Genomic DNA, 23,268 nt, shown 5'->3' with positions numbered 1-23,268 from the left:
ATATATATATATATATAAAAGCTTAGTCAAAGTAATGAAATTTTCCAAGAAAATTCCTTTTACATAGGGCATTAACAACCCAATTGATTTAAGTAAAAAAGAAAATTTTCATTGAAACTTACTTGAATTATACATTGTGGAACATGTTTTTGAGCTAAGAACACACAACCTTGTGAGTTTTCAGACTAATTGTGTGGTTATATCATATTAACCACTATTTTCATTCTTGTGTGTATTATTCTCCTTCTATGATTGTAATCTTTTATTTTTTTTATTCTTTATGTCCATTTTTTGTGTATGAATACATTTATATGATTGAGGCCGTTGTTTCATTTAACTCACTTACCCAAATAGCTTACCTTTTATCTACCATTCTAAGCCAATTTTGAGCCTATACTAAACCCTTTTGTTCTTAATTTTAGCACATTACTAGCCTTAAAGCGAAAAACAATAAATGTCCCTTGTTTGGATCTTTGATTAGCTTAGACTAGTGAGAGTGTTTATCATTCAATTGTGAGAAAATTAGGAACATTGGTTAGGATAAAAGTGTGTTTTCGTATTTTGTTGCAATCTTGGGAATTGGGTACATACTCATGTATTAAATGTTAAACCATATGCATTGATGTTCATGTATATACCTTAGTATGAAAAAGAAAAAAATGTGGAAAAAGATGAAAGAAAAAAATAATAATAAAAGAAAAGAAACAAAGAAAAAGAAAGCAACAAAAGGGGACAAAATGCCCCAAGGTGAAACCAATAATAACCAATGCATATGAGTTGTGAATTGAAACAGAATGCATGAGTGTGTGAAAAAGTGAATTATGGGTAGTTAGGTGTTGTATTAGAATTGTATAGGTTGTTATATAGGTTAGCTGGGAAGCTTAAGTTAATCAAAGATTCAAATTTCAAGCTCACTTAGCCATATATATCCTTACCTTGACCCTAACCCCATTACAACCTATGGATAAGTTCTCATGATATTTGTATGCATGCATTGAATAATTGTTGATTGTTAGATGAAAAACAAATCTTGGAAAGCATGATTAGAAGATAATTGAGTGAATTAACCCTATACACTTGAGTGACTAGAGCGGATACACATCCGGTGAGGGTTTGATTGCTCAATTACATGTTTTCACCTGTGATCATCTCTTTTCTTGTAAGTTTGTAAATTCTTTTCAATAACTCAATTCAATTGTGGATTTGACTTGGTTGTTAATACCTTTAGCCCTCATGTTTATATATGCTTTCTTGGAAATTGATTTATTTTGACCAAGTAGTTGCATGAATTTAGGTAGATTGCATTTAGATAGAGTGCATCTAAATAGTTTGCAGTGAATAAATATTGATACCTGGTGCACGAAATTGTGATCAATACTTTTCAAAACATTAACAATCCCTAGTAATGGCTCCAAAGACTTGGTGCTCAATACCATGGCATAAACACAACTTCGCACAACTAACCAGCAAGTGCACTGGGTCGTCCAAGTAATAAACCTTACGCGAGTAAGGGTCGATCCCACGGAGATTGGTGGTATGAAGCAAGCTATGGTCATCTTGTAAATCTCAGTCAGGCAGACTCAAATGGGTATAGTGATAAACGAATAAAGCATGAAGATAAAGATAGAGATACTTATGTATATCATTGGTGTAAGAGCTTCAGACAAGCGTATGAAGATGCCTTCCCTTCCGTCTCTCTGCTTTCCTATTGCCTTCATCCAATCCTTCTTACTCCTTTCCATGGCAAGCTCGTGTAGGGTTTCACCGTTGTCAGTGGCTACCTCCCATCCTCGCAGTGAAAGCTAATGCTCACGCACTCTGTCACAGTACGGCCAATCACCGGTTCGGTTCCCGCTCCTACTGGAATAGAATCCCTCTTTTGCGTCTGTCACTAACGCCCAGCAGGTTAGAGTTTGAAGCACGTCACAGTCATTCAATCATTGAATCCTACTCAGAATACCACAGACAAGGTTTAGGCCTTCCGGATTCTCTTGAATGCCGCCATCAGGTCCTGCCTATACCACGAAGATTCCGATTAAAGAATCCAAGAGATAAACACTAGAGCCTCGTATGCTTGTAGAACAAGAGTGGTTGTCAGTCACTTTGTTCATGAGTGAGAATGATGATGAGTGTCAATCATCACCTTCATCAAGTTGAAGAACAAGTGATATCTTGGACAAAGAACAAGCGGAATTGAATAGAAGAACAATAGTAATTGCATTAATACTCGAGGTACAGCAGAGCTCCACACCTTAATCTATGGTGTGTAGAAACTCCACCGTTGAAAATACATAAGAACAAAAGTGATCATTGGTTTCGGCCCCAGAGAGGGAACCAGAAGAACCCAGATGAAAATACAATAGTAAAAGGTCCTACTTATAGAAAACTAGTAGCCTAGGGTGTACAGAGATGAGTAAATGACATAAAAATCCACTTCCGGGCCCACTTGGTGTGTGCTTGGGCTGAGCAATGAAGTAATTTTCGTGTAGAGACTCTTCTTGGCGTTTAACTCCCATTTTGGTGCCAGTTTGGGCGTTTAACTCCCATTTAGGTGCCAGTTCCGGCGTTTAACGCTGGGATTTCTGTAGGTGACTTTAAACGCCGGTTTGGGCCATCAAATCTTGGGCAAAGTATGGACTATCATATATTGCTGGAAAGCCCAGGATGTCTACTTTCCAACGCCGTTGAGAGCGCGCCAATTGGGCTTCTGTAGCTCCAGAAAATCTACTTCGAGTGCAGGGAGGTCAGAATCCAACAGCATCTGCAGTCCTTTTCAGTCTCTGAATCAGATTTTTGCTCAGGTCCCTCAATTTCAGCCAGAAAATACCTGAAATCACAGAAAAACACACAAACTCATAGTAAAGTCCAGAAAAGTGAATTTTAACTAAAAACTAATAAAAATATAATAAAAACTCAACTAAAACTACCAAAAACATACTAAAAATAATGCCAAAAAGCGTACAAATTATCCGCTCATCACAACACCAAACTTAAATTGTTGCTTGTCCTCAAGCAACTGAAAATCAAATAAGATAAAAAGAAGAGAATATACTATAGACTCCAAATTATCAATGAAACTAAGCTCCAAATTAGATGAGCGGGACTAGTAGCTTTTTGCCTCCGAACAGTTTTGGCATCTCACTTTATCCTTTGAAATTCAGAATGATTGGCTTCTTTAGGAACTCAGAATCCAGATAGTGTTATTGATTCTCTTAGTTAAGTATGATGATTCTTGAACACAGCTACTTATTGAGTCTTGGCCGTGGCCCAAAGCACTCTGTCTTCCAGTATTACCACCGGATACATACATGCCACAGACACATAATTGGGTGAACCTTTTCAGATTGTGACTCAGCTTTGCTAGAGTCCCCAATTAGAGGTGTCCAGGGTTCTTAAGCACACTCTTTTTGCCTTGGATCACAACTTTATTTCTTTCTTTTTCTTTCTTTTTCTCTTCTTTTTTTTTTCGTTTTTCTCCTTCTCTCTTTTTTTTTTTTTTTGTATTCACTGCTTTTTCTTGCTTCAAGAATCATTTTTATGATTTTTCAGATCCTCAGTAACATGTCTCCTTTTTCATCATTCTTTCAAGAGCCAACAATTTTAACATTCATGAACCACAAATTCAAAAGACATATGCACTGTTTAAGCATACATTCAGAAAACAACAAGTATTGTCACCACATCAAACTAATTAAGCTAGTTTTAAAGATGAATTTGAAATCCTGTACTTCTTGTTCTTTTGTGATAAAAACAGTTTTCATTTAAGAAAGGTGATGGATTCATATTCATAGCTTTAAGGCATAGACACTAAGACACTAATGATCATAAGACACAAACATGGATAAACATAAAGCACTAAAATTCGAAAAACAGAAAAATAAAGAACAAGGAGATTAAAGAACGGGTCCACCTTAGTGATGGCGGCTCTTTCTTTCTCTTGAAGATCCTATGGAGTGCTTGAGCTCCTCAATGTCTCTTCCTTGTCTTTGTTGCTCCTCTCTCATGATCCTTTGATCTTCTCTAATTTCATGGAGGAGAATGGAATGTTCTTGGTGCTCCACCCTTAGTTGTCCCATGTTGGAACTCAATTCTCCTAGGGAGGTGTTCAGTTGCTCCCAATAGTCTTGTGGAGGAAAGTGCATCCCTTGAGGTATCTCAGGGATCTCTTGATGAGAGGGGTCTCTTGTTTGCTCCATCTTCTTCTTAGTGATGGGCTTGAGGTCATGCCTTCTCAGTTGAACCGGCTTTGGATGCCATAAATGGTTATGGAAAAACAAAAAGCAATGCTTTTACCACACCAAACTTAAAAGGTTTGCTCGTCCTCGAGCAAAAGAAGAAAGAAGAGAGTAGAAGAAGAGGAAATTGAGGAGAGGGAGATGGCTTTGTGGTTCGGCCAAAAGGGGAAGAAGTAGTGGTTTGAATTTGGATGGTGAGGTAAGTGGGGTTTTATGGAGGTGAGTGGTGAAGAGAAAGATGGGATTTGATAGGTGAGGGGTTTGTGGGGATCCTGTGGGGTCCACAGATCCTTAGGTGTCAAGGAAAAGTCATCCCTGCACCAAATGGCAACAAAAATCACGTTTTGTGCCAAATCTGGCGTTAAACGCCGGGCTGGTGCCCATTTCTGGCGTTTAACGCCAGGTTCTTGCCCTTTTCTGGCGTTTAACGCCAGTCTGGTGCCCCTTTTTGGCGTTAAACGCCCAGAATGGTGCCAGACTGGGCGTTAAACGCCCAACTGCTAGGCTTACTGGCGTTTAAACGCCACCAGCTTCTTCCTCCAGGGTGTGCTGTTTTTCTTCCTGTTTTTCATTCTGTTTTTGCTTTTTTCATAAATTTTGTGACTTCTTATGATAATCAACCTACAAAAAAGATAAAATAACAAAAGAGAATAGTTAATTATAAAACATTGGGTTGCCTCCCAACAAGCGCTTCTTTAATGTCAGTAGCTTGACAGAGGGCTCTCAATGAGCCTTACAAATGATCAGAGCAATGTGGGAACCTCCCAACACCAAACTTAGAGTTTGAATGTAGGGGTTCAACACCAAACTTAGAGTTTGGTTGTGGCCTCCCAACACCAAACTTAGAGTTTGACTTTGGGGGCTCTATTTGTCTCTGATTTGAGGGAAGCTCTTCAAGCTTCATCTCCATGGTGACAGAGGGATATCCTTGAGCCTTAAACACAAAGGATTCTTCATTCACTTGAATGATTAGTTCACCTCTATCAACATCAATCACAGCCTTTGCTGTGGCTAGGAAGGTTCTGCCAAGGATGATGGATTCATCCATGCACTTCCCAGTCTCTAGGACTATGAAATCAGTAGGGATGTAATGGTCTTCAACTTTTACCAACACATTCTCTACAAGTCCATGAGCTTGTTTTCTTGAGTTGTCTGCCATCTCCAATGAGATTCTTGCAGCTTGTACCTCAAAGATCCCTAGCTTCTCCATTACAGAGAGAGGCATGAGGTTCACACTTGACCCTAAGTCACACAAGGCCTTCTTGAAGGTCATGGTGCCTATGGTACAAGGTATTGAAAACTTCCCAGGATCTTGTCTCTTTTGAGGTAATTTCTGCCCAGACAAGTCATCCAGTTCTTTGGTGAGCAAGGGAGATTCATCTTCCCAAGTCTCATTTCCAAATAACTTGTCATTTAGCTTCATGATTGCTCCAAGATATTTAGCAACTTGCTCTTCAGTGACATACTCATCCTCTTCAGAGGAAGAATATTCATCAGAGCTCATGAAAGGCAGAAGTAAGTCTAATGGAATCTCTATGGTCTCATCTTGAGCCTCAGATTCCCATGGTTCCTCATTGGGGAACTCAGAGGAGGGTGGTGCACGCCCTTTGAGGCCTCCCTCAGTGGCGTCCACTTCCTCTCTTTCCTCTCCAAATTCGGCCATATTTATGGCTTTGCACTCTCCTTTTGGATTTTCTTCTGTGTTGCTTGGGAGAGTACTAGGAGGGAGTTCAGTAACTTTCTTGCTCAGCTGACCCACTTGTCCTTCCAAATTTCTGATGGAGGACCTTGTTTCATTCATGAAACTTTGAGTAGTTTTGATTAGATCAGAGACCATGGTTGCTAAGTCAGAGGTATTCTGCTTAGAACTCTCTGTCTGTTGCTGAGAAGATGATGGAAAAGGCTTGCCATTGCTAAACCTGTTTCTTCCACCATTATTGTTGTTGAAACCTTGTTGAGGTCTCTCTTGATTCTTCCATGAGAAATTTGGGTGATTTCTCCATGAAGAATTATTGGTGTTTCCATAGGGTTCTCCTAGGTAATTCACCTCTTCCATTGAAGGGTTCTCAGGATCATAAGCTTCTTCCTCAGATGAAGCATCCTTAGTACTGCTTGGTGCATTTTGCATTCCAGACAGACTTTGAGAAATCAAATTGACTTGTTGAGTCAATATTTTATTCTGAGCCAGTATGGCATTCAGAGTGTCAATCTCAAGAACTCCTTTCTTCTGACTAGTCCCATTATTCACAGGATTCCTTTCAGAAGTGTACATGAATTGGTTATTTGCAACCATTTCAATGAGCTCTTGAGCCTCAGTAGGCGTCTTCTTCAGATGAAGAGATCCTCCAGCAGAGCTATCCAAAGACATTTTGGATAGTTCAGAGAGACCATCATAGAAAATACCTATGATGCTCCATTCAGAAAGCATGTCAAAAGGACATTTTCTGATTAATTGTTTGTATCTTTCCCAAGCTTCATAGAGGGATTCTTCATCCTTTTGTCTAAAGGTTTGGACTTTCCACTCTAAGCTTACTCAATTTTTGAGGTGGAAAGTACTTTGCCAAGAAGGCATTGACTAGCTTTTCCCAAGAGTCCAGGCTTTCTTTAGGTTGAGAGTTCAACCATATTCTAGCTCTGTCTCTTACAGCAAAAGGGAATAGCATAAGTCTGTAGACCTCAGGGTCAACCCCATTAGTCTTGACAGTGTCACAGATTTGCAAGAATTCAGCTAAGAACTGATGAGGATCTTCCAATGGAAGTCCATGGAACTTACAATTCTGTTGCATTAGAGAAACTAATTGAGGCTTAAGCTCAAATTTGTTTGCTCCAATGGCAGGGATAGAGATGCTTCTCCCATAGAAGTCGGGAGTAGGTGCAGTAAAGTCACCCAGCACCTTCCTTGCATTGTTGGCATTGTTGTCATTTTCGGCTGCCATGGGTTCTTTTTCTTTGAAGAATTCGGTCAGTTCCTTTAAAGAGAGTTGTGCTTTGGCTTCTCTTAGCTTTCTTTTCAAGGTCCTTTCAGGTTCAGGATCAGGCTCAACAAGAATGCTTTTGTCTTTGCTCCTGCTCATAAGAAAGAGAAGGGAACAAGAAAATGTGGAATCCTCTATGTCACAGTATAGAGATTCCTTGAAGTGTCAGAGGAAAAGAAGAGTAGAAGGCAGAAGTAGAAAATTCGAACTTATCAGAAAAAGATGGAGTTCGAATTTTGCATTAAGGAATAGTGTTATTCCATAAATAGAAGGATGTGAGAAGAAGGGAAGTAATTTTCGAAAATTAAGTAAAAGATTTTGAAAACATTTTGAAAAACACTAATTGATTCTCAAAAACTAAGAATAGAAAAAGAATCAAGTGATTTTTGAAAAAGATTTTGAAATTAGAAGTTAAAAAGATTTGATTGAAAACTATTTTGAAAAAGATGTGGTTAAGAAGATATGATTGGTTTTAAAAAGATGTGATTGAAAAGATATGATTTGAAAACAATTTTAAAAGATATGATTTGAAAACAATTTTAAAAGATATGATTTTAAAAATTAATGACTTGCCTAACAAGAAAAGATATGATTCAAACATAAAACCTTCCTCAACAGAAAAGGCAAAAAATGTTCAATCAAATCATTAATTGTTAGTAAGTATCTTTGAAAAAGGAAAGAAATTGATTTTGAAAACATTTGATTGAAAAGATATGATTTGAAAAAGATTTGATTTTGAAAAACTTTGAAAACTTGAAAAAAAATTGATTTTGAAAACAAAATCTTCCCCCTTTGCCATCCTGGCGTTAAACGCCCAGAATGTGCACATTCTGGCGTTTAACGCCCAAACTACTACCCTTTTGGGCGTTAAACGCCCAGCCAGGCACCCTGGCTGGCGTTTAAACGCCAGTCTGTCTTCTTCACTGGGCATTTTTGAATGCCCAGCTTTTTCTGTGTAATTCCTCTGCTGTATGTTCTGAATCTTCAATTCTCTGTATTATTGACTTGAAAAGACACAAATTAAAAATATTTTTGGATTTTTTAATAATGAGGAATAATCAAAATGCAAATAAAATCAAATAACAATGCATGCAAGACACCAAACTTAGCAGTTTGTATACTATTGACACTAACAAAATGAGAATGCATATGAGAAACAACAAAACACTCAAGTCAATAGAATTCAAAGATCAAAACAAGGAAATCATCAAGAACAACTTGAAGATTAATGAAGACACATGCATAAATGCAATAAGAACAGAAACATGCAATTGACACCATACTTAAAGTGAGACACTAGACTTAAACAAGAAATATTTTTGGTTTTTATGATTTTGTAATTTTTTTTGGATTTTTCGAAAATTTAAGTGAAAAGGAAAATAAAGGTATCAAAATTCTTAATGAGAATTCCAGGAATCATGCAATGTTAGTCTAAAGCTTTAGTCTAAAGGAATTAGACATGGCCGGCTAAGCTTCAGCAGGACATTGCATTCAAGAGCTAAATTGATGATGATCAATCAGCCTTGGTGATGATAAGAACATCACCTTGAAACACTAGAATTCATTCTTAAGAACTCTGAAGAAAAATAATACCTAATCTAAGCAACAAGATGAACCGTCAGTTGTCCATACACAAGAACAATCCCCGGCAACGGCGCCAAAAACTTGGTGCACGAAATTGTGATCAATACTTTTCAAAACATTAACAATCCCTAGTAATGGCTCCAAAGACTTGGTGCTCAATACCATGGCATAAACACAACTTCGCACAACTAACCAGCAAGTGCACTGGGTCGTCCAAGTAATAAACCTTACGCGAGTAAGGGTCGATCCCACGGAGATTGGTGGTATGAAGCAAGCTATGGTCATCTTGTAAATCTCAGTCAGGCAGACTCAAATGGGTATAGTGATAAACGAATAAAGCATGAAGATAAAGATAGAGATACTTATGTATATCATTGGTGTAAGAGCTTCAGACAAGCGTATGAAGATGCCTTCCCTTCCGTCTCTCTGCTTTCCTATTGCCTTCATCCAATCCTTCTTACTCCTTTCCATGGCAAGCTCGTGTAGGGTTTCACCGTTGTCAGTGGCTACCTCCCATCCTCGCAGTGAAAGCTAATGCTCATGCACTCTGTCACAGTACGGCCAATCACCGGTTCGGTTCCCGCTCCTACTGGAATAGAATCCCTCTTTTGCGTCTGTCACTAACGCCCAGCAGGTTAGAGTTTGAAGCACGTCACAGTCATTCAATCATTGAATCCTACTCAGAATACCACAGACAAGGTTTAGGCCTTCCAGATTCTCTTGAATGCCGCCATCAGGTCCTGCCTATACCACGAAGATTCCGATTAAAGAATCCAAGAGATAAACACTAGAGCCTCGTATGCTTGTAGAACAAGAGTGGTTGTCAGTCACTTTGTTCATGAGTGAGAATGATGATGAGTGTCAATCATCACCTTCATCAAGTTGAAGAACAAGTGATATCTTGGACAAAGAACAAGCGGAATTGAATAGAAGAACAATAGTAATTGCATTAATACTCGAGGTACAGCAGAGCTCCACACCTTAATCTATGGTGTGTAGAAACTCCACCGTTGAAAATACATAAGAACAAAAGTGATCATTGGTTTCGGCCCCAGAGAGGGAACCAGAAGAACCCAGATGAAAATACAATAGTAAAAGGTCCTACTTATAGAAAACTAGTAGCCTAGGGTGTACAGAGATGAGTAAATGACATAAAAATCCACTTCTGGGCCCACTTGGTATGTGCTTGGGCTGAGCAATGAAGTAATTTTCGTGTAGAGACTCTTCTTGGCGTTTAACTCCCATTTTGGTGCCAGTTTGGGCGTTTAACTCCCATTTAGGTGCCAGTCCCGGCGTTTAACGCTGGGATTTCTGTAGGTGACTTTAAACGCCGGTTTGGGCCATCAAATCTTGGGCAAAGTATGGACTATCATATATTGCTGGAAAGCCCAGGATGTCTACTTTCCAACGCCGTTGAGAGCGCGCCAATTGGGCTTCTGTAGCTCCAGAAAATCCACTTCGAGTGCAGGGAGGTCAGAATCCAACAGCATCTGCAGTCCTTTTCAGTCTCTGAATCAGATTTTTGCTCAGGTCCCTCAATTTCAGCCAGAAAATACCTGAAATCACAGAAAAACACACAAACTCATAGTAAAGTCCAGAAAAGTGAATTTTAACTAAAAACTAATAAAAATATAATAAAAACTCAACTAAAACTACCAAAAACATACTAAAAACAATGCCAAAAAGCGTACAAATTATCCGCTCATCAATACCCTTTGTCTCTTTCTTGAGTTTAGCATGAGGACATACTTAGTTTAAGTGTGTGGAGGTTTGATAAATCCCAATTTTGTAGTTTATCTTATGTTGAATTTAGGAGATTTTATCAACTTATCCCACATTTATTCAATGAAATAGCATGGTTTTGTAATTCTCCCTAAATTGTGCTTAAGAGTGAAAACATGCTTTTTAGGCCCTTAAATTGACAAATTTAATCACTTTAATTCCATTTGATGCCTTAATATGTTTGTTGAGTGATTTTAGGCTTATAAGACAAGGATTGGATGGAAGAAGGAAAGAGAAAAGCATGCAAAGTGGAGAATTCATGAAGAAATGAGCATTTAGAGGATTCAAGGCCACGCGCATGCGTCACCCACGCATACGTGTGAGGAGAAAATTTGCCAGCCACACGCACGCGTGAAACTGGTCACGTGACCTCATTAAAGGCAACACGCTGGGGGCAATTTCTAAGCCATCCAGATCCAAATCCAACTCATTTCTAAATCTATTTGATGCAGAATTAAAGAGGGAACAAAAGGGGAGCAATTAGGTAGTGTAGGAAACACGCTTTAGGTTAGTTCTAGAGAGAGAAACTCCCTCTTTTCTCTAGAAATTAGGATTTTTAGTTAAGCTTTCTCTTATATTTAGGTTTAATTACTTGTTTTGATTTAGTTTTCTTTACTTTTCCTTATTGATTTGCTTTAATTTCCTTAGTTCCTCTTATTAATTTCTCTTTTATGCCTCTTTTTAATTTATGAACACTTTTGTTGATTTTAATTTCCTTCAATGCAATTTGAGGTTTTATGTTCTTTTCTTGCTTGTTTGAGTTGTTATTGTTATTTTCTTGCATTGGGTAGTTGTAGAATTTACTATTTCTTGCAATTTAACATGCTTTTCTTTTATTGCACACCAAGTGTTTGATAAAATATTTGGCTTAGGTTTGGAGTATATTTTGAGCATTCTTGGTTTGAAAAGAGAAATTGGGCAATCTTGAGTCATTAATACCCAATTTAGATTGGTGATCTAGAGTGATTAGTTAGTATTGTATCCATTAACATTACCTATAGATTGGGATTAACTAGTCCTATTTGACTTTCTCTCAATATGAAGATAGCATTGTACTTTCTTCTAATGTTGGAGATGGCAAAATAGGATTAGCTCTTGTTAACTATTGTATGATAATTAATTACTAAGATAGAAAACCTTGATTTAAATTCTTGCCTTTTTAATTTCTTGTTTTATCAACCCAACCTCGTGAAACTCATAACCAATAATTGAGCACTCGATTGTAATTCCTAGGGAGAACGACCCAGGACTAATACTCTCGGTTATTTTTATTGGGTTGAACTTGTGACAACCAAAATTAAACTTTAATGGAGGATTGTTTGTTGGTTGGGAACTATACTTCGACGAGATTATTTGTGTGAAATTCCTAACTGACGATAACCCATAATATCATAGACATCCAGGACTTTCCAACGATATATGCTACTTTATGGTGACATTCCGTTTGGGCTATGAACAATGAGCAATAAAGTGACACCCATGTCCAGAGACACCACTACTCGGCGCCTCAAGCGCCAGCACTATGCCATGCCCAGGAACCTTAGCATTTGGCGCCTTAGGCACCCAAAAGTGGAGCCTCAAGCGTCTTTCATGATTTGTCACTAAGAGCATCAATCTCTGACACATTCATTCCGTTTGGGCTATGAACAATGAGCAATAAAGTGACGCCCATGTCCAGCACCCAAATTGGCGCCTCAAGCGCCAAGTTCAACCACTCTCCAGGGCCATCAAAGTTGTACTTTAACATTGGTGCCTTAGGCACCCAAACTAGCGCCACAAGCTCCCTCCTTCACCACCTCCAGGGCCATCAAAGTTGTCCTTCAACATTGGAGCCTTAGGCACCCAAACTAGCGCCTCAAGCTCCCTCCTTCACCACTTCCAGGGCCATCAAATTTGTGCTTCATACTTGGCGCCTCAAGCGCCCAAATTGGTGCCTCAAACGCCATTTCCATGCCACCTTCCAAATTGGTGCCTCAAACGCCATTTCCATGCCACCTTCCAGGGAATAAGTTTATGCATCAATACTGGCACCTCAAGCGCCCAAAATGGAGCCTCAAGAGCCTCAATCATAACACCATCTAGAGGCAACAATTTTTATCAAACTTGGCACCTCAAGCGCCAACCAAAGAGGAAAAATGTGAAACGTTTGAAATTATAGGCGCCTTCGAAGACATGCCTCAAGCAAGCAACCAAAAGAGCCTCAAGGTGGCGCCTCAAGTGCCTAGTCTTCAAGATTCAAGCGCCAACCCTCTGAAGCATTCATTTGTGTCATGCAAATTGTGCTATAAAGTGAGCCACACTTTTTCAAGAAGCACAGTTTTCTTGATTTTCATGCATTCTTTACCTTGTAATTCTAATTAAATCCTGAGCCCAAAATCCCATAACAAGTCAAAAGGTCAAAGGTCCAATTGAAGGGAAAATGAGTATAGAATGCGAGATAGGGTAAATGGTAAATTGAAGTTAGTAAGGGGTGAGTGCTATAAAAAGGGGAAGTCCTTAGCTAGTTAGGGGGGTTAGACACTTTACTTCTTCTTGCACTTTTCTTACATCTTATTTTGTAATTTCCAAAGCAATGAACTACTAATCCTCTCTCATTGAGAAGAAGAACTCTGTTAATTTCTCATAGAGGATGAAGATGCTATGAATTTAGAAAGGTTGCCGTCAGCAGACGAGATCAGAGAGGCTGTGTGGGATTGCGAGTCGTCCAGAGCGCCGGGGTGTGATGGTTACAACATGAATTTCATCAAGAGGTGCTGGGGTGAGTTTGGGGCTGAGTTCATGGTAGCAGTGATGGGATTCTTTCAAACTTGCAGCTTACCAGTGGATACCAACATCACATGGGTGGCGCTAGCACCAAAGTTTGTAGGTGCGAAGGAGATCAAAGATCTACGACCCATTAGTATGGTGGGATGTGTTTATAAGGTTATCTCGAAGGTGCTAGTTAGAAGGATGAGGGCAGTGATGCCGGGGTTAGTAGGGGAGACTCAGAGTGCGTTTGTTAAGGGAAGGAAAATACATGATGGAGCACTTATTGCGTGTGAAACAGTAAACTGGCTGAAATTGAGGAAAAAGGAGGCAGCAATAATAAAGCTAGATTTCCAGAAGGCATACGATATGGTCAAATGGAGTTTTGTGGACACTGTACTACAAAAGATGGGTTTTGGACATAAATGGAGAGCGTGGGTTATGGAGTGCGTGACAACTGCATTTATGTCGGTTCTGATAAATGGGTCACCATCTAAGCCATTTAAGATGGAAAGAGGTTTGAGGCAAGGTGACCCGCTTTCTCCCTTCTTATTTGTTCTGGTTGTTGATGTGTTACATCGTATGATTGGAGAGGCAATCAGAAATGGACGTATATTACCGCTGTTGGTCGGAAGAGATGGTATAGAACTGTCGCACTTGCAGTTTACGGATGATACTATCCTTTTCTGTCCACCTGTGGAGGAGACTATTAAGAACTACAAGCGACTTTTGCGATGTTTTGAGTTGATGTCAGGGCTCAGGATTAATTTTGATAAGTCCAGTTTAATTCCTATTAATTGTGATGAGCAGTGGGTACAGCGTATGTGCAACTTGCTGGGTTGTAAGGGGGGCACCCTTCCAGTAAAATACTTGGGGATCTCGTTAGGAGCAAATCCGAGGTTGGTGAAGACCTGGAAGCCTATACTAGACAAAGTGGAGGAGAAACTCAGCCTATGGAAAGCTAAGGTGCTGAACAAAGCTGGGAAGGTAGTACTCATTAAATCAGTCTTAAATAGTCTGCCAGTATACTATTTGAGCTTATTCAAAATGCCTAAGGCTGTTGCGGAGAAATTGATCTCATTGCAACGGAGATTCCTGTGGAGCAAGGAGGATGGTAGAAATGGTATAGCATTAGTAAGATGGGAAGTGGTGCAGGCCCCTAAGAAATTAGGAGGGTTGGGAGTGGGAGATGCTGTAATTCGTAACACAGCACTATTGTTCAAGTGGTGGTGGCGGTTTGCGAAGGAAGATTGCCCTTTGTGGAAGAAGGTTGTATGCTCGTGTAATAGGCTGAACCCAAATGAGCTCCTGTCAACTCAAGTGTTGCCTACTAAAGGAGGCCCATGGAAGGATATTTGTCAGCTACAAATATCGGATCAACGTATAAGGAACAAGATGGTTACAGGATTGAGTATGGAGGTTGGTGATGGGCGACGGACACGGTTTTGGGAGGATGTCTGGTTGCTTTGTGGATCTCTGAAGGATCAGTTCCCGAGGCTTTTCTCTGTTTCAAACCAATGTGGATCTGTTATTGGGGATTGCGGGTTTTGGTATGGGCTAGAGTGGATCTGGAACTTCCAATGGAGGCGAGAGCTCTTCCACTGGGAGTTGGAACTACTGGATCAATTACATGAGGCATTGAGACCTGTGAAACTAGTACATAACAGGGAGGATAGAGTGGTATGGAAATATGATAGGCAAGGTGTTTTTTCAACTAACTCCTTTGTGCAGGTACTACAGGAAGAATTGCTCCCAGAGGAGATGACCAGTTACAGCTTCACGAAGACAATTTGGAAAGGATTGGTTCCACCAAGAGTTGAGATGTTCGTTTGGTTTGTTGTGATCGGCAGGGTGAATACAAAGGAGAGGCTAAGCCGGTTTGGGATTGTCAGCCCGGATGATAGTGTCTGTGTTTTCTGTAATAACAACACGGAATCAGTACATCACCTGTTTCTAGGCTCTGTTTTTGCGTGGCAGGTATGGAGTGCTTGGATAGTAGGGCTTTGCCGTCAATGGTCTTATCCGGGGTCCATGAAAGAGCATTTTCTAAGTTGGACAGAGGAACCAAGGAGTCCAGAGAATCGAAAGCAGCGGCTAAGATGTTTTTGTGCCATTGTGTGGAACATTTGGTTGGAAAGGAACATGAGAATCTTCCAGAATAAAAGCAAAGGTGTTGATGAGGTAATCCACATGACCATGACTAGCGTTAATGAGTGGACAGGTGTTGATCCCCTTTGTTGTTGATAGCAATGCTGAAGATGACGTGGGGACTTCTTTTTATTTGTAGTATTCTTATTTATTTTAGTAAGGTATAGTGTTTATCTAGTACTGTTGCTCCACAATATTGTGTTGAGCTTTTGCTTTCAAAAAAAAAAATTCATGTTGTTATTGTTTCTAAGAGAGATTTTCGTTTTAAATTCCAAATGATTCAAATGCATTGAAAGATGGTTTGAATCTAGGTTGGATTTCATGATTCACTGAAAGGTTGATTCATGAGATTAAACTTGAAAATCCTCTCTCTCAATTCTTTTGATTCTCAATTCAGCTTTGATATGTGACATTTAATCAACTAAATTCAGATCTCAAGAATTGTGTGACTCTAAATCAGAGACCAATCTTCATCTCTTCTCATGAGCAATTAGATCAAGACATTAGCAATTGATCAAGTTAAGAGAGATTGAATTAGCAAAACATTGAAATTCACTCACTTATGATTTGCCTTAGAACAATAATTGCAGGATTGAGATAGAGTTAAAAGCTAACATTCCAGAAGAGTTAACATCTCTAATCCTCAATGTTTATCATATAATCTTCTTAATTTCTAATTTCTATTGCCAATTTACATCTCATCTTAATTCCATTACGTAGATTCAATTCTTGCTTATGTGCTTAGTTCAATTGTTACTTTTAGTCATTTATAATTCTATTCTAATTTTTGTTATTTAATTCCTTATTTTTTAATTTTCAGTCATTTACTTCATTTACTTTATAATCGTTATTTAGTTTTTTATTGGATCTCCTTGAATTTGATATGTTTAACTAAAATAGCCAATTGATTAAAGTTGCTAGACTATCAATCTTCGTGGGAACGATAACCCATTCATCGTGGTATTACTTGATGTGATCCAGTGCACTTGTCGGTAGATTTACGCATTAAGTTTGTAATTTATCGGTAGATTTACGCATTAAGTTTGTAAAATCTGTATCAATCACTCTGCTCTTAAGTTTCTTTTGACCAAGCAGAATGCTAAACCAAGACTGATTAGGTGGGTGGATGACGTATCTGATATATAAAATAACACATAAATTTTTATAGAGTAACACCAAAATGTCTTCATTTTAATGTCAAAACATCTTCACTCTAACATCAAAATTTTCAACTAAATGATATGACGGAACTAAGAATTTATTTGAGAGATTTGAATTACAAATTTACAAATTTTGATATGAAATAAAATAAGTGAAAAAATCTATAAATAACGTAGCAAAATTAACCAGTACAAATTTTTTAAAGAGAATGAACAATGTTATTTATGTATAAGACAATGATAACGATAATGATAACGATTATGATGATGATGGAGAAAGAAAAGAAAGGATGAGAAGAATTCAAATAGAAAAAAGAGGAGGAAAAAGAGGAGATGGAGGTGATAGTAGTGGTAAGAGCGACGATAACAAAAAAAGAGTGCGTGCACATGATGTGAAAAACATTTATAACAACTTGATTGACTTAAGTATTTTACTTAGTTGTAGAACTTTATTCAAAACTAAAATTTAAGTCAAATTAAATGCAAAATTACTCCATTTTATTTTATATTTTTGTCTTGATGCAGTTAAAATAAGTCTTAACATACGTATTTATAGGGGTGTACATAGATCGGGTGAAGCTAAGTTTATTTTGACTCAACTCTAAATAATGACCAAGTTTATTTTTTAGACCCTTACCCGACTCTAGACCCAATGAAATCATACTACTTTCAGGTTATACTAACACCGAGTCTAAACCGGTGAAGTCCGGATCTTGATAAACTTTATGTCAAAAAAAGTATGATATAGTTGTTATCAAAAAGTTAATGTCCATATTTAAATATATATATATATATATATAGTTGTTATCAAAAAGTTAATATCCATATTTAAACTTGAATTTGTCTATAAATTCTAATTTCATGCTTCTCTGATCTATTTTCTAATTCAACAAGTATAATTAAAAAACAAAAACAAAACTATTTTTTGTCCTTTAAAATACTTACTCGACTCTAGATCCGATGAAATCACACTAAAATAGCTTTCAAAGTGTGTAAACCCCTAATACTTAGCTTCGAACAACAATAACATTTTTCTCGATACCAGAAGTATAAGCAATATAACTCCACGATGGAAGGAACTGCACTCTAGGAACAGATAGGAAAGGCCTCTGAATTTAGGCTTGGTAGCCACCTTTCGCCGTGTTATGCTACTCGGGCCAACAGACTCTTCTAAAATATAAAGCCGCGGTTTTTCATATTCTTTTGCTGCATAATCAATAACCAGTTAACCTCAGAACCGAGAACAAGATAAGTGACGATGGCATAAATTAATGATTCAACATAACGGGAAAAAGAGAATCGATGCTGAAAAATAGTACAATATATGCCCTACCCTTCTAAAATACCTCATTGATGCAACATCGTCCTAAAAAGATGTCAATGTAATGGGAACAACTTTATACAACGCGACGGAGATAACAAGAATCTCTATCGGTGAGTTGATGCTTCAAAGAAAAGGGTAAGTTTAAAAGGAACAGAGAAAAAGGGACATTTTTAGAAGTAAAACGATCCCAAGATTTTATCCACACATTTCAGTCGGGAGCTAAAAGAACAACATCAACATGCATGAGACTGAAAGCCATCTCTTTAGACCTCTGTTGCACAGGCTCTCTAAACCTCTGTGGCACAGGAATCAAATGACGGTAGAAGCCAACCCTTGGTCTGGGCATGCTGCACATAGAACCCAAACTTCTCCTTTGCATTTGGAATGTCCAGAGCAAGATCATCAAGACTGTCCTTGATCCGGGTGAACCCTTTCGTCATCTGATTGATGGTGATCAAACCCTCACTGAATCCCTCCTGCAGCAGATCAAGCATCCTATCATTCTTCTTCTCCATGGCCATGACCAAAGCTTTCTTAACTACCTCATGGTTGAAGAAGGGCATTCCAAGGTCCCGGATACACTGGCAAGCTTCGCTCACAACCCCGCCGCTTTCATACTCCTCCAAGAGTTTCATGATCTTGTCCTTGGCATCCTCAACTGCCCATCCGGTCCCACCACCCCAACATCTCAACAGCCTCTCACCAGCATGACGAGCTGCTATGAGTGTGCGTGCCATTCGCACCGTCTCGGTCCCACTGCACTTTGGGGGTAACCTAATGGCGATTTCTTCCAAATTCAGAGGGGCCAATACATCATCTATCACAGCCCGAGCCAAGAACAGAGCAAGTTCATTTGAAGCATCCAATATATCTAGTGCCGTATCTTCTGCACTTTCAAGAAGCATGACAAAACCATTAACTATATCCTCTGTTGAGAAAATTTCTATATGTAGAGCAGATAGCAGTACAGATGCCATTTCCTTTTCTCTGTTCTTTCTATCCATGGCAAGAGTTATTAGCTTCTTCAAAAATATTGCGTTATACTCGGGTGCACCAAGATCTTCAAGACTCCGAATCAGTTCAGGAATATCATCAGACAGAAAATACTCGTGAATTATGGTTACAGCTTCCTTTTTGTACTTCCGCATCTTCTCATCTTCAACTTGAATTTCTCCATTGTCACCATTAGGATTCACAAATGATGCATCAAGCCACCCTTCAGATATTGCCTTGGGAACCAATGACAGAAACAAGGCTTTAGCTGATGGAATATCAAGAGCAAGATCATCTAGGCCTTCTGCCAATCGAGAAAATCCTTTGACCATTTGACTGGAACTAATGAGTCCTTCTTCTGCTGCTTCTTTTAGTAGCTTCAACATCAGTGGTTCTGCTGAACGGTTCTCCATGGCAAGTACTAGAGCCCTCTTCACAACCTCATGATGGAAGAATGAAACCCCCAACTCACGTATGCACCTACAGGCTTCAAATGTGTCACCATTCTCCACATATTCCCTTAATAAATCGGCAATCTTCTTCTTCACTTCTTCAACAGTGATGTGAGTGCTACCACCCCATCGCCTCTCCACAAGTTCCGCATGGTGGGGAGCAGAGAGATAACTCTTCTCAGCAGTCTGGACTACCAGAGCACCCTTGGAAGGCTCTGGAAGAGCCTTCCTTGCCCTAGCTAGGAAAGCTGGAGGAAGAATGTCATCAACAACAGCCCGTGCCAGGAATAAAGCAAGGATATCAACTGCATCCAGTATGTCCACAGCAAGATCATCGGCAGATTCAATAAGCATAAAAAATCCATCCCTGATCTGTGCAGGGCTGATGACATCAGCATACAATGCTGAGAGCAGAACAGACGCCATTTCTTTCTCCTTATCATGCCTGTCCATGGCCATCGACACAAGGCGCTTGATAAAATATGGATAATATTCACTAGATCCAAGTTCTTTGAGGTCAGACGCAGCCACATCCACATCCCCAGTACTGAAATATTCCTCTATGATAGATACCACGGCTTTCTTGAAATCATCCAAGGGGTCCATCACTGTAGATCCAACTAACTGATAGGGTTCCTAAAAATAGCAAGAGTATACAAAACCAGGTATATGTTATCATGTGCTTGTTGCCACAATCAAATATACAATGAAAAATAAACAGTCAACAGGTACAGTTTACAACTAATTAAATGAAAACACAAAGAAATCCCAACCTACTACCAGGGCTATAAGATCTCGTCAAAAAGTTTCTATGTTGATGATATTATCATACAATAAATTATATTAGGAACTACCAACAAAAACCAGAAAGGTAGTTTACCTCGCCACTGTCATAATTTGGATCATTACGATCTAGGTGAGCTTCACCTTCAGTATCAAGCAATTTCCCCCAAGTACCCTTACCACCAGCACCATCTGCATCAACAAGATGAAGAATATCAAATAACTAAACAAAGACAACAACAAATTACAATTAATTCTACTATTCATGTTGTTATACCGCAAGCAAGGGAAGCTCCACACCACTAATTAACATCGGCATGACTGTCAAGCCAACATATAAAACTAAGCTATCAGTCTGAAGCACTTGACAGTAGAAGTCGATATATATATATATATATGGGGTGCAACCAAATCAGGTTTCTACAATCTATGAAGTAAAAAGATGATCAGATCAGGTAGTTACCAACTATGCTACGTGTACACTAAAATTCGCCACCAAAGTCAGCCAAGAGTATAAAATAAATGTTGGAATACAAATACACATTAAAAATAAATTAAATTACATATGTATTTATACACAAATATATTAATGGCTGATTTTAGTGTAGAAATAGCATTTTTGCTTCCAGACAACATTGCATTAATAGTTAAAATTTATTATGCACCAGAATACTTTTCCACTATAGAAAGTAACATGACCGACACATCAATCCCAAAATACGTAAACCTCCAGTCACCATGTACGCATCAAAAGACTTAACTAGTCAGAATAACATCTTTGTCTATCAGATTCATACGGATTATGATTGCTAATACACAACAACTGGATCATAATAACTAATAACCTTAAAGCAATACAAACATAAAGCCAAAAAAAAATTCCACAAATTTCACAGCTAGAACTAGCCGACAAATTTTAAAAGTCACCACAGAACAAATCAAACAATAATCTGCTTTCAATAAGCAACAATTAAAAACTAATTTTCAGTTAATAACCCTAATCTGTTCACCAATAAGTTATGGTGTACCATAAATACCCTCTCAGATATATTTCTTCCAACAGTTCTTCAAGATACTAATCAAACAGTCTAATAATAGAAAATTGTGTAGTTCGCTAATCACAAAATAGATGATAAACAAGGAAAAAAATGCACAGCTTGCAGTATATACGCATAGAGCATAGAATTCTTAAATTAAAAATAATAATTACAAAATATCTGATGAACACGGCGCTCACCTTTCTTCACTCTCACTAACTTCCCGGAGTGAGACCGACGAACGTGTCTCACAGCAATCCCAGCGGTTTGAGCCTTTCCGCCGCCAGCAGGAGCCTTAACATGATGATGCTCAGATGAAAGCAGCGACGATGGCGATTTCGGCGACGACGACAGATTTTCTGCGTTCTGACTAGCGATCTTGAGAATCTCCCTCTGTCCATCCGTAAGAAACCCCTCGCCAGATGCCATTTCACTGATAAAACCCTCAAAATCTTAATAAAAACAAATCTCCCCGAAGAGGAAACTACTCACAGAAATGGCGAATCGAGAACCGGTACTCTTCTGTGCTTGGCCCGGATCTCGAGCCAACACAGGAAGAAAACCAACCGGATTCTCCAATCGGAAAACTCTGCGGCGGCGGTGATAGTAAAAGAGAAAAAACCGCGAAACGATAAGATCCAACGAAACGAGATTTTGAGTAGAAAGCCGAAGCGGATATGGAGTAAGAGCAGAGATAATCGGAGAGAGTAAGTGAGAGTGTGTGTATGTGTCTGAAATCGGTGGAAAGTGGAGAGGAAATGGATGAGAACGAAAGAGAAGAAGGGGGTTTATATATGGAGGCTACGGTTACGTGTACACGTCACCAATTTGGGGGCAAGGTTTTTGGGTTGGGTTTGGGCCGATTCTGTTTTCGTTATCGTTTTATTTGTGTACACGTGGCGCTGCAGTTAAAGGAGGAGGGAGATGGCTGAAGAATAAAGACAGGGTTTTAAGTTTTTAGTCATGTGCGCACCCCTCTGCTTGCCGTGAGATTCCCGTATTAACCCTAATTCTCGCTCATAACTTTAGCGGTTTAGCCATTTAGGACCATCACCATTTGCCACCATTGCTGAAGATACAAGTGAAACTTTGTTTTCAACATTTCAAGTCTCTCTTCTTTTTAAAAAATAGATGACTGTATAGATAGATAGATATAGAGGATTGGATAAGAAGGAGCTAGTCAGTCTCTCTATCAAGGAAAACTTGTTATTTCTAAGATGTTTTTTTTTTTCTTTATTCCTTTTTTGCCTCCTGTTGTAATGGCAACAGTTGTATTGTGATAAGGATGAACGCTTGTTTCCATAAAGAAATAATATGTATTATCAGATGCTTAACTATTTTTCTTAATTGTTTTTTAAGGAAAAAAAAATAAAGAAATGCATATGATATGAAAGTAATTTTCTTGATTTAATGAAAAAGAAAATTTAAGTATCTCGAAAATAAAATGTTGCTAAGAAGGAAAAAGGGGTTTAAAAGATGTATAAAAACATTTTTTTATATAAATTAAACGATAATAATAATAATAATAATAATAATAATAATAATAATAATAATAAATTGAGATTAATCAAAAAAGTAAATATATTCCTTTTTTTGTTTGCACTCTCCTATATAAAATATAATGAAGTAATGATATTATTATTTTTATTTTTGATAATATCTTATTTGTTAGCTATAGCACGGCCTAATTATATCTATAAATTGGAATCCAAGTGAAATAATAAACGTGACTTATCTTTAATTAGAGAGAATATCAGCTTCAACAACTCACTCACAAACAGATTAAGGTTGGTTACTGAAAGATGGGAAAAAGATTTCAACCACTTATAAATACAAAACTCTAACTATGTAAAAGGTATGCTATTCACTTTAAATAACATTATATTCATTTTCTCCTCTTACTAATTTGAGCGTCGAAGTGCCTTTGTAGGTGTCCGCAGCCGCCGTTTCCCTTGAAACCGACGTATACCTCTTTCACTTCAAGCGAAGGAGAGCCCAATCCCTAAAAAAGACAAGTTATACACCATCCGAGGCTTACCACGTAGAAACA

The 23,268-nt window shown here is 38.4% G+C and overlaps 1 protein-coding gene and 1 non-coding gene across 2 annotated transcripts; one reads left to right on the top strand and one right to left on the bottom strand.

The window, feature by feature from the left end:
• The first annotated feature begins 6,657 nt into the window (after nt 1-6,657).
• LOC130947720 (small nucleolar RNA R71) lies at nt 6,658-6,766 on the top strand. The gene has a single exon (XR_009072782.1). It is a non-coding gene; the product is annotated as a small nucleolar RNA R71 (small nucleolar RNA).
• Nucleotides 6,767-17,882: 11,116 nt separating this feature from the next.
• On the bottom strand, nt 17,883-22,057 carry LOC130962420 (MA3 DOMAIN-CONTAINING TRANSLATION REGULATORY FACTOR 1-like). The gene is made up of 3 exons (XM_057888642.1): nt 21,419-22,057; nt 20,279-20,373; nt 17,883-20,034 (listed from the first exon to the last, which is right to left on the bottom strand). Exons 1-3 carry the CDS (start codon nt 21,645-21,647, stop codon nt 18,241-18,243), a joined length of 2,118 nt encoding a protein of 705 aa, XP_057744625.1. The 5' UTR covers nt 21,648-22,057; the 3' UTR covers nt 17,883-18,240.
• Nucleotides 22,058-23,268: the final 1,211 nt, after the last annotated feature.

The sequence above is a fragment of the Arachis stenosperma genome, chromosome 1, assembly GCF_014773155.1.
Source record: "Arachis stenosperma cultivar V10309 chromosome 1, arast.V10309.gnm1.PFL2, whole genome shotgun sequence".
Taxonomy (NCBI): Eukaryota; Viridiplantae; Streptophyta; class Magnoliopsida; order Fabales; family Fabaceae; genus Arachis; species Arachis stenosperma.
Note: the sequence above shows the minus strand (reverse complement) of the source record. Positions and strands in the feature narration are given on the sequence as shown.

Excerpts from the sequence above, each read along its gene's own strand:
- LOC130962420 (XM_057888642.1), bottom strand. The coding sequence starts at position 21,647 with ATGGCATCTGGCGAGGGGTTTCTTACGGATGGACAGAGGGAGATTCTC. Across the intron at positions 20,374-21,418 it reads GTTAGTGAGAGTGAAGAAAG|ATGGTGCTGGTGGTAAGGGT; the intron begins GTGAGCGCCGTG and ends TTGTTGATGCAG. Across the intron at positions 20,035-20,278 it reads CAAATTATGACAGTGGCGAG|GAACCCTATCAGTTAGTTGG; the intron begins GTAAACTACCTT and ends TGCTATTTTTAG.